The 11,760-nt window shown below is 36.7% G+C and overlaps 1 protein-coding gene across 1 annotated transcript; it reads right to left on the bottom strand.

The window, feature by feature from the left end:
• Positions 1–7,650: 7,650 nt before the first annotated feature.
• On the bottom strand, positions 7,651–8,553 carry LOC147606541 (major pollen allergen Bet v 1-B-like). The gene is made up of 2 exons (XM_086791941.1): positions 8,313–8,553; positions 7,651–8,212 (listed from the first exon to the last, which is right to left on the bottom strand). Exons 1-2 carry the CDS (start codon positions 8,503–8,505, stop codon positions 7,935–7,937), a joined length of 471 nt encoding a protein of 156 aa, XP_086648067.1. The 5' UTR covers positions 8,506–8,553; the 3' UTR covers positions 7,651–7,934.
• Positions 8,554–11,760: the final 3,207 nt, after the last annotated feature.

Genomic DNA, 11,760 nt, shown 5'->3' with positions numbered 1-11,760 from the left:
GATCGTGGTTCTATTTCTCTATATTATAAAATAGAACATTTGACTTCTAGATGTTTCTTTTTAGGGTAGGTGCATGAACCTTAATATATATTGTTTATGTGATGAGATCCCAAGTACCCTGCGCACTTTAGGCATGTACCCAATCTACTTGCTTTTTTCTTCTTTTAATGCCCCCTCATGCAAATATATATGGTGCTTGTGAGCCTTTAGTCTTCAATACTTGAGTTCTTCCTCTAGGCTTGATAGAATATTCTTCATTTAGCATGCTGCATGGGTACCACACACTCTAAGGGTGGCTATTGATTTCAATTCAGTATATTGTCTAATCATATGCCTGTAAAGTGGAGTTGGGTTTGTGAAGATCTTGGAAGTGCTGGGTTGGAGCAGTTCCCAAAACCAAGAAGCTAATAGTGAATAATCTTTTGTTAAAGGACAAGCTATTTGTTGAATACATTGAACAAGCTATAAAGAGGCTAAAATCCAGAGGAACGACTGCAGGGTCATAGAGAAAATTTGCTAATGAGATGCAAGGGGTCATTAGGGAAGTAGGGAAACTAAGAGATGAGGAAAAGAGGCAGGCTAGGAAAAACTAGAGTAGTCAGTTGGAGTATTTGCAAAATAAAAGATAGGTTAATGGGCTTACTAAAGAGGAAGCTTCTAAACTCTTCAGATGTCATAATAATGCATTGAAGCATGAGGATGGGTTGGTTGGAAGAAAGGAATTGAATTGGATTAAAAAGAAAATATTTAGCAACTGCAAAAAACTGAGAAAATGTATGTTCAAAGTTTGTAGGGGGAAAAATGGTAATGAAGTAGTTGGGGAGATCTTAGATGAAAAAGGGAAAAGGATAGAGGGTATTGATTTGATTTGCAAAAATATGGGTTGAGTTTCTTGGGTCTACTTTTAGTCTCTAAAAAGATCACTCTCCTAAGAGAATTTAAGCTGAGAATAAGCTATCTGGGTTGGTCAGTAGTAGTGTCGAGCCTGATAAATCCCGTTAGCTTGAGAGAGATCTTGACATTGAAGAGTGTTGGGTGACACTTTTGAAACTAGGAAGCGAGAAGGCCCTTGGCTGGGATGGTTTGATTGTTCAGTTCTTTATAGCTTTTTGGCCCTCTTTGAAGGACATTATGTGGGAAGCTTGCAACAAGGCCTTCAAGATTGGGTACTTGGATAAAGATTTTAAGGAAAGTTTGGTGAAACTGATACCTAAGCAAGTTGCTTGCAATAGATTTGGACATTGGAGACCAATTACTTTGTTAACAGTGGTATACAAAATTTTATCTAAGATTATTGCTATCAAAATCACCCCATTGTTACAAAAGGTAATATCTAAAATGCAATATGGGTTCATCAAGGGGAGGTCAATTTATGATAATATTTTTGCTACTACGCTAGGTAGGGATATTGCTCAAAAAAACCAACAAAACTGTGTCACGCTTCAGTTGGATTTGGAAGAAGAATATGATAGAGTGCATTGGTCTTTTGTTGCTATAGTGATGGAGAAGTTAGGGTTTAGACCCAAAATGGCATCTTGTACTTATACTCTCACTGGGGGAAGCCTCTCTAATGTTTTTTGAATGGTATAATTATTGGAGGGTTTGCCATTTATAGATATGTAAGGCAAGGTTTTTCCTCTTCTCTGTCCCCTACTGTTTGTTATTACCTCACACCCACTAATTGTTGCTTTGGAAGATGCTTGCTCAAGAGATACTATCACTGTTTAAAATTGAGGTTCAGTGAGCAGCTTTGCTGATGATTCATTGCTTTTCTGATGATTCATTGCTATTTTTGAAAGATGATAATGAAAATATGAGACAAGCCCTAAACATTATCCAAGAGTTTGCAGATACCTCTCGATCAAGATGCAATATACACAATTCTAAGATCATCAACCTAAATGATGATAATAACTTTGATCTACAAGGCTCGGGATGTGAGGTTGTTAAAAGATGACAAATTGTAAGACACTTGGGAGTCCTAGTTCGGGTTGATGTCACAAATAAATAGCTGGTTGATTGGGACTTAGACAGATTCTCAGTAAAGATTTAAAGAAGTGGGAAGGGGTCAAAATTCCTTTCCATGATAGAGTTGTGATTTGTAATACAGTGATGAATGCTTATGTAATGTTTTTATGCCCTATGTTAGAGTTTGGTAAAAGTCATTGTTGGAAGACGATCTTGGGTCCTATAAGGGGTTTTCTATGGAGAATGGCAAAGACATTGGGAAAGCTTTACCTTGGTTGGCTTGGGATAAATTGGCTATGCCAAGGAGTGAAGGGGAGCTAGGTATTGTGCATTTACCTACTCAGACCCTAGCAAGGGTTGCTCAGTTTCTTCCAAAATGCTTATCTCAAGGTGAAGCCTGGACTTTTATGATAAGGGAATCGGTAGAGGTTTCTTTGGTGCTATCCAAAGGTAGTTGGCACGGTTTGGACTAGAAGGAAAAATTGTTCTCTCACAATCCTTTAAAAGTGATAGCTTCCTCCCTTTGTAAGAGGCTCAATAGCAACTAGAAAGATGTTTTCAGTTTAATGGTCTGGGATGGGGGCTATAGGGCCTCAGGGAATTGAATGCTTAGCCTGAGCCTATGGTGGTCTCATAAATTTAGCCCATCATGCGGCCTTTTGTATACTCATTCTGGAAAGAGGTTGAAAAATAGAGGTGTAAGAAAGCTAGTTGACTTTGATTCAAATTTAGGGGGGATGGTTTTCCATTACATTTGATGAATCTTGTTGGATCAAAGACTGGGCTTGGTTTAATGGGGTTAAATTGATGAAAGATTACCATATTGGAGAATTTGGAAAAATCCCAAGAGTTTGGAAATTTTCTTCTCAATCTACTTTTTGGTGTGTCTTAAGCATAAAAACTCAAAAGTTATCAAAGAATGTGCATTTAGAACCTACTCTTTAAGCTCTTTCCAATGATATGTCACATGAGGGGGCTTTGACAAAATCTTAAAAAGATTCACCATGGTTGCCTTTTTACAATCTTGCAAAATGGGAATTGGGATTTTTCCAAATACTCTAATATGTTGTTAAAGGCTCAACTAAGGCTTTGTACATAGAATTAAGGAAAGGGGACTTGAATGTGGAGTAATGCAATAGGATCTCAAAGGTGAGCTGGAGTCCTAGCTGTTGGAAAAAGAAGAGAGAATTGTGGGAGGGTCAGATTCCTCTTAAATTCCACGTGTTCTTGTGGAGAGTTTGCATGTGGGCTCTACCTGTTGGAGTAAAGGTGATACGTAAGAACTTATCTAGTGGTTGTTGCCTCAGGTGCTAATCTGCTTTAGAGGATGGTAAGCATGCTTTCTGGAGTTGTCCAGTTACTATTAGAGGAGGAGCATGGGGGAAACTAATGAAATGGGTACAACATGGGCTGGGATTTCAGACACAATGGAGAGACTCGATTCTGGGCAAATGCTCAGTTGATACTGAGGAGGGAGAAGAGGTTCTATTCAATATAATCAAGGCTTGTTGTTTATGGGAAATCTGGTCTTCTAGGAACTGTGTGGTGTTTCATAATGTATTGGATGTTGGGCTGGATGTGACAGGTTTAATCCATAAATGTGTATATGTGTAGATATCTAATTTGTGTGAACAAGATATAGATTGATGGTATGAAACTGTTATTACAGAGAATGCAGATTGGCATTAACTGATTGCTACCTAGGTTAGGAACCCCTTTGGCATACTAGGGAAACCTAATTTGAAGTTATTATGATTGCAGATTTCTTTGGATGTGAAGTCCAAACAACTGAGTTTGGACCCGACTAAAAGATGGTATTTGAAAGAGAAGTAGATAAGACATACTTTTGTGGCCTTCATTAGCAAACCCAGTGGGGACAAGACCCACTATCAAGATTTGGTCAAGTAAGGGAGAGGTGTTGGAAAAGCAAATCCCTAGAGGGTGTACCACAAAAGCATTAATGGAGGCTTATATATTGCTGGATTACAAAGTGTCTTGGAATCCTCTTTTGTTAATGAGGATGATAGATGGAATCTGTTATGTAATTTGATAAACAATGGGGAATAGAGATGTGGGATCCAGAGATAAGTAGGTGACATCCACCACTCTTTATTGCTCACCACCTGTCCACTCAGGGGCCTTTTCAATAGTTCCTAGCTCATAGTACTCGACAATATTTTCACTTATAAAAATCAAAATAGAATCTCCGTTGAAGATCAGCAAGATCAACCAACAGATCCATATAAAAGAGCCATGGACTCCTTCGTTGGACTAGCAAGGTCAATCCACCAGATCCATGCCCGAATTCAGAAAAACAACTCTTACTCCTTGTTTCAATATCTTCCCCGACATACGTGTGGATATCTTCGGCGACCCAGATCCTGAGCACCGTATGGTAAGCACCCTCTAGGATCCTTCTCACAGGTCACCTAGCGCTTCACTCATAGGCTGCTTCCTTGGTCCCTCATCCACCATACCGGAAGCTCACCATTTAAATCAAACGGAGGCTGGTCAAGACCTCGACTAACCTTGATATGCGAGACATCCTCCGTTGACTCTCCGTCAGCTGTTGCAACTTTATCAGCTAGGTCTCCACATGACCTCATTCACAAGACGGTCAAAATGCTTCCCTTGCATTCTTGACATGAAACAGTCATTTAAAAATAAGACAAATGCAGTTTCTATAACGAACTCTAGTCTTTCCACATTGTTCCACATCAATCCACATTATTTAATCTGCATCCATTTCATACACATTCCCATTCTCATCCAATCACATCATTTTGTAGCTCATCACTTCTTTCCTCATTTTTCCTGATTAGATTTCATCCACTCGTATCTACCCATATCCATATCCACATCTCATCAACATCACATTCATTCACATCTCAATTCACATTCATTCACATCCATCTCGATTCACATCACATTCATTCACATCACCTAACATCCATTCACATCTGTCCCAATTTACATCACAGATCATCACATCACATCTCATTCATTCACATCCCGATTCACAACACATCACATCTCATCCATTCACATCCTATATCATTCATTCACATCCCGATTCATATCACATTATATCACATTCATTCACATCACCTAACATCCATTCTTCACATACACATCCACATCCATTCTTTCACATATATCCAAATTCATTCTTTCACATACTTCCACATCCATCCTTTCACATCCACATCCATTCTTTCACGTACATCCACATCCATTCTTTCATATACTTCCACATCCATCCTTTCACATACATCCACATCCATCCTTTCACATACATCCACATCCATTCTTTCACATACGTCCACATCAATTCTTTCACATACACATTCACATTCATTCTTCACATACACATCCACATTCATTCTTTCACATACACATTCACATCCATTCTTCACATATCATCCACTCACAACCCATGTCATTCATTTACATTCTGATTCACATGGCATCTCATCACATCTATTCACCTCACATCTCATCACATCTATTCACATCACATCTATTCACCTCACATCTCATCACCCCTCTATTCACATCACATCCATTCTGGCATAAGACGTTCCTTTAAGAAAACAAGGTTTTGAAGCAAGTTTTCAGTTTGATTTTCTTTTGAAAACAAGGAGTATTTCTTGAATCAGTATCTCCAAAACTCCTTGATCAGAATTCAAAATTTCATACCAAAATTCCTCGAATTCTATAACCTTGATCCATAGCTCAATTCGAAGGGTCTCAAACTTAGTTTCAGATTTGGCGGAGTTTTGAGTGTATTTTGTTAAACTGGTCACACCTTCTTTCCTCGAGAGACTAACGAAAGAGTTTGGTCTTAGTCATAGTCTCATTCAGGTTCGAGTCGGACAAGATTTTTCCTAAACTATCTTTCTCAAAAAGGTTTGATAATTGAGTTACTATTTTACTGAATTTCTTTCTTTGAATACGAATTTCAATGAGGAATAAATTAATCATTTATCTAAATATTTCAATCTCGATAGATCTCCTGAATTTTTTTTCTACAATCCGGGTGAATATAAAACGACATAAATTTCTCCCTTAGAGTATTTAATTATTCATTTATCAAATACTCATAGCATTTAAGAGAATTCTATTTTTGATATAAAAATAAATCCTTTATGCATCATTCTATGCATAAAATCAAATTCAATGAGAATAACACTTTTGAAATAAAAATATTTCCTCTATGCATCTTCCTATCCATAAAATCAAATTCAATGAGAATAACACTTTTGAAATAAAAATCAAATTTAATAATTAATATCAATGATATCCATGCATATTCATAAGTGAATATGTACATGGAGTAATTAGAATATTTCTTTTAGATGCAAAAATGGTGGGAATTACTCTTTTAGAATAACATAAAAATAAACTTTCTTTTCCATAAAATTTTGGAAAATTTTTCCATAACCTCTGGCTGACCATTTCTCACTTTTAACATTCTATTTTTTACTTAAATTAACCCAAATTAGATTCCAAAAACTCTAATCTACACCATTTTCTAAAATCAAGAGAGTAAATAATAAAAAGAGTTTAATTAATCTTTTATTTAATCTTTCTAGGATTAAGAAAGGCTAGAACGTAAAGAAGAGAAGGAGGTGGCCTTTTCCTCAAAGCATAGCATTTGAATTTCATTCAATCAGCTTTGTAAAACATGAAAATCAAGAAAACTATAGATTTAAAATTAAACAAGTAAGAAAATTAACTTACATAGAGCTTGTAAGCTCTCCTTTGGCTTTAGGGATTGAGGGTTCTAGTATTGTTTGAAGCAAGAGTGGCCACCAATTCACTTTGGAGAGGATTAGGCCAAAAACAATTAAATTATTAAAAAATTCAATGTAGATGGCTCAGGACAGGAGTAGAGTAACAGTGCATAAACACTATTAAGCTTTTACAAAAGGGGGAGGCTTCTATTTATAGGAAAAAGTAAGCCTCTAACCAAACAAACTGTTTCTAGAAATTTTCAGATCAATTTGGTCAATTTTTAACCATTTTTGGGTCATTTCAGCTTACTTTTTGGATCTAGTTTTGAAATAGGAGAGAGGAGAGATGAAATATCTCATTTTATTGATTTAAAATTGGAGGTAATGATGAGAAAAAGGTACCTACTTCATGAGGGGAGATCCCCACACTGAGGCGTCAAAATTCAGTTTTTTAATCCTTTTCTTTGGTCCTTAGTCCACTCTTCATCTCATGTCTCTTTTAAAAGTGAATTTGATTAGTTTAGAGTGCTTAAAACCAATTGGAGATAATTTTTAAGTAATTTTAAGTTATAGATGAGATTTGAAGAGTCCTTGTCCATGTAACTAGGGTGAGTATGCTTTGTTATAAAACTCCATGCAATTTAAGTCGCATACCATATATTGCCTCGATAATCTGCCTAGATACATTCACATTTGTTTGTAATCAACTGCGCTATAGATATAATGAGTTCTCGCTATGATTGTGTCCGGGCGATGTGCATACAATTGTGGTTAAGGAAAATGTGTATACAATTGTGGTTAAGGAAAATGTGCATACAATTGTGGCTAAGGAAAATGTTACAAGGTTTATCTAAATCACTAAGTACTAGAGGTAGTGTTTGGAATAGTATGTAAGTTTGCATGTACGAGTTTGAGATGAGAAACAAACTTGGGAGAGAGGAGATGATCAGCATAACTTAAAGATTTATACACAATTTTACAAGTCATACAACAAAGCTAGTTTAGAGGCATATGCATAATGGTGGGATACTTAAATCATATATTTGCTTGAGGATAAGGCCTCCAGCGTCCTATGTGGCAATTCAACACCGAGCCAGCACTTTTATTATATAAGCCTGGAGGATAAGGCCTTCAGCATCATACGTGGAAATTCAACAATGAGCAAGTACTTTTATACTACATATCAGATGCACCTTATTTGCTATATAGTGTAACCGTCCGAACGATCCTTCAAACAGAGCTCAGGTGTGACTCATGAGATTTGCAGATTTTGTGAAGTTCCTCCTTGATGAAGTCGTGGAAGTTGTGCTGCCCAAGGTCCACGTACTCCACGGTGTAGTGCATGAGGCAGGAGTCCACGTCAGCGCCAGGTAGGATCTGCAAGGAGTAGGCCAGGCGTGCGAAGTGTTTTCCGAGGGCGCCTCCGTCCACGAGAGTAGACTTGAAGCAATGCTTGTCGTGGTCGATCTCATCCCACCGCAGCTTCATGTAGCTATAGTGAGGGACGGCTATACTCGTATATAGTGAGAGAGAGCAAAACAAGTTAGCTTGAGCACACAGGACAAAATGTTACAAGCTAAACCTGACAAGCGAAGCGATGTTCATCACCTTCGTCATAGGTTACTAGGAAGACTCCTCCCGGCGCTAGAGGCGGCCCTTCAAGGTACTCCACTTTGTCGAAGTGCCCCGGCAGGACTATGGACGCCGACCTCTGGACGTTCTTGACGTGATTCTGCCACACCACAGACGGAGGATGCTGGACGGTCACCTCGACGTGGAAGCTTTGCAGTTTGGAATCCATCTTCTTCTTCTTCTCGTTCACAACGTCGAAAGAAGGGTGTTCTAAGAGTACAGACCAGTGTTCGAAAAAAACCCGAGTATAGTGTAATTTGCACTTGCAGATTTTTAAAATTACCTTCAAATCTGAAACTTAAGGGTACAAAAACCTGCAGATTTTGAAGGGTTGTAGAACAAAAACCTTCAAAATTTGAAAATTTTCTTTATAAATAATTTCACAATTTTTAGATGAAGGTTTTTTACTTTTTAGGAAAATAGTTTTTTTCGAACACTGGTACAGACTCACAAACACGAGATATTACCATGAGTGTGGGTCAAGATAGGTGTATTGGCTCACAAACACGAGATACATGTGCATGAGGGGTCATTTAAGAAGTAGATTTGGTACATGCCTAAAGTGCGCAGGGACGGCACCTCGACGTGGAAGGTTTGCAGTTTGGAATTTTATGGACATAATATATAATATTTCCAACAAATACAAAATTTTATCCACCTATAATGTATTTTTCAATACATCACACAAAACCTCCTTATAGGAAACCTTATAGGAAAGCATGTAATATTCTAGCAACAAGTGAAAGTCAATGGTGTATTTTAAAAACTATATTTTAAAATAGAACATTTGAATTCTAAATTATGATACACATTTCTTTTTAGTGTAGGTGCATGAACCTCAATATGGTCTATTTCTTCATGTTTGTGAGCATATATAATCCCTATGCAATCTTCAATATGCTTCTACTCATGAGATCCCTACACACTTTATTCAATAGTAAGGCATTGCTTCTTTAATGACCCCCTCATGCAATTATCTCGTGTTTGTGAGACTTTAGTCCTATCTACACTCTATCCTTTAACCACACTCATGCTAATATCTCGTGTTTGTCAGCCCGTACTCTTATCTACACTCTACTCTTTAACTTTAATAAATTACTCTCATCAATGTCTCACCAACATCTTATGAGCTCTGCCTCTAAATGTTTTTCAAATCTCATCTAAAACCTAGATTGCTCCAATGATATCTTCTCTAACCAATGCCTCATCAACATCGGGCAAGCTCTACGTGTAAATGTTAGGTATCCTAGTGGCATAGCAAATGAACACGTTGGCTTCCTTTTCTAATTTGGTCTCTCTCTTTCTCCTCTACATAGCATATAACTGAAAACAATGCCACCAATGTGTGTGGGGTGTGGTAGATGTTAATAATAGAACTCTTTCCCTACACAAAATATAACTGAGAACAATACCATCGATGGGGGGCCTGTGGGGTGTGGTAGATGGTAATAATAAAACTCTCTCTCACTCTCTCTCTCTCTATCTCTCTCTCAGGGTTGTAATATGCTTAAAATACAGCCTCAAAGTTATAATGTTGGTTCCATTAATTTTCACTACTAAAATATTACATGTTTTCATTTATTTGGTTTCCTATAAGGTGGTTTTTTGTGTTGTATTAAAAAACATATTGTAGGTGGATATTTATTTTGATTTGTTGTGATAAGACTACATATTGTGGCTAGGATACATTAAACTTTAATGTTTTATGGTCATTATTATAATTTGAGTGTAATCAACTAGAAGAACTAGAGTCTAAAAAATACTAGAGTAAAGACCAAAATAATTGATTAGGCTATATACAGAGAACAAGAACAACTAGAGGTGAGAGAAGCACTCATAGTGGTATTGTGGTGTGCATGTCCAGCTTTTCATAACCACACCCCTTAGTTGTACACATACCAACGTGCACTTTGTTTTTTGTATGTAATTAATGCGTATAGTAGGGCATAGTCTCCTGATGGTAACAAGCCGTTTTATATATATTTAAAAACTTAAGGAAACATAATTTAAACCTCAAATTTAGGGTCACTAATTGGAAGAGAGGCAGCTTAACACTTAGTAAGGAAACTTAAGTTTCCTTAAGTTTCTTAAGTAAACTTAAGGAAACATGATTCAAACCTCAAATTTAGGGTCATGAATTGGAAGTGAAGCAGTTTAACACTTAGTAGTAGGTAGACACAGTGGTCCTAACACTTCCACTATGAAAGAGAAATAGTTATCGTGGTTATGATATAGGTTATTATCTCAAATATCCGCGTGTCTAGGGTTTTAAACATGCATGGTTAAAGATGTACTTTAGTAGGTTTAAGCACATGATGTTCAAGTAAAATATTTGTTTGTTTGATTGTGTGTGTGCATGTGAGCGTGTTTATGCATGTGTGTGTACATGTGTGTGTATGCATGTATGTGTACATGTGTGTGTGTGTGTGTATGTGTGTGTATATTCATGAATGCATGTGCATTTCTAAATCTGTTTCTCAACACGCTACTTTAAGTTACCAATGTTTTATCCATCATAGAGAACCTTTGCTTCCATATGTTTGAATGTTTCTTCTTGTTGGTGGATACTTATGAAAGATTTTATACTTATTATGTAAAGCCTTTTCTAGCTCCCTATCAATATGTGGTTCATCTAAGAGTATTTTCATCTTTTTTCAAGAAAAGAATAAACATATCATTATTAGGTAAGCACACCTTTACAAAACATAAGGAAAGCTAGCAAGAAGTAAAAAATAGCCTATAAAACAATATCTATATAAAATGCTATCATCTCTTTTTCAAGAGATAATAAATGTTTTATTTTTATGTAGGTAAGCACAACTTTAGAAAACAAAAGGAAAATAAGATTTTAGCAAACGGAACTAAAAACTAGCCTATAAAACTACCAAATTATAGAGCTAGCTTAGCAAAGGGAACTAAAACTAGCTTATAGAATGATATCCATATCCTTGTATCAAGTCTTAGTAGTCATCTTAAAACTTAGTTTTTTACTACAATTCCTAGAGTCACCATCACGCTTACTCAAACCATGTGATTATCACTAAGATTATCATCATGCTTAATTCCTAGGGTTCTTATTGTTCGACTCCTTCTAAAATTCTATCAAGCTACAATACGTTGTGCCTTGAACTCTTAATATCTTTCAATCCATTTAACCATGGAATTTGAGTGGAAGATGCAAAATTTATTGATCTTATCTCATAAGGTACTGTCCATCGCCCTTACGAGATCATTTCCTTATGGTTCTTCCCCAACTACTCTATCATCTTCAAGATGGCTCCATAGGTGAGGCTTCTCTGGGTTAGGTGTACTAAGAAATTTTGTTATGTAAACAAGATATTCTTGTACAAGCCATCCTTCAGTCATACTACCCTTTTTCCGAGCTTGTTGCCACACAAATCCCTTTAAGGTTTTCATGAATCTC

This window comes from Cibotium barometz, chromosome 57, assembly GCF_041138505.1.
Source record: "Cibotium barometz isolate CiBa-2024 chromosome 57, ASM4113850v1, whole genome shotgun sequence".
Lineage (NCBI taxonomy): Eukaryota > Viridiplantae > Streptophyta > Polypodiopsida > Cyatheales > Cibotiaceae > Cibotium > Cibotium barometz.
Note: the sequence above shows the minus strand (reverse complement) of the source record. Positions and strands in the feature narration are given on the sequence as shown.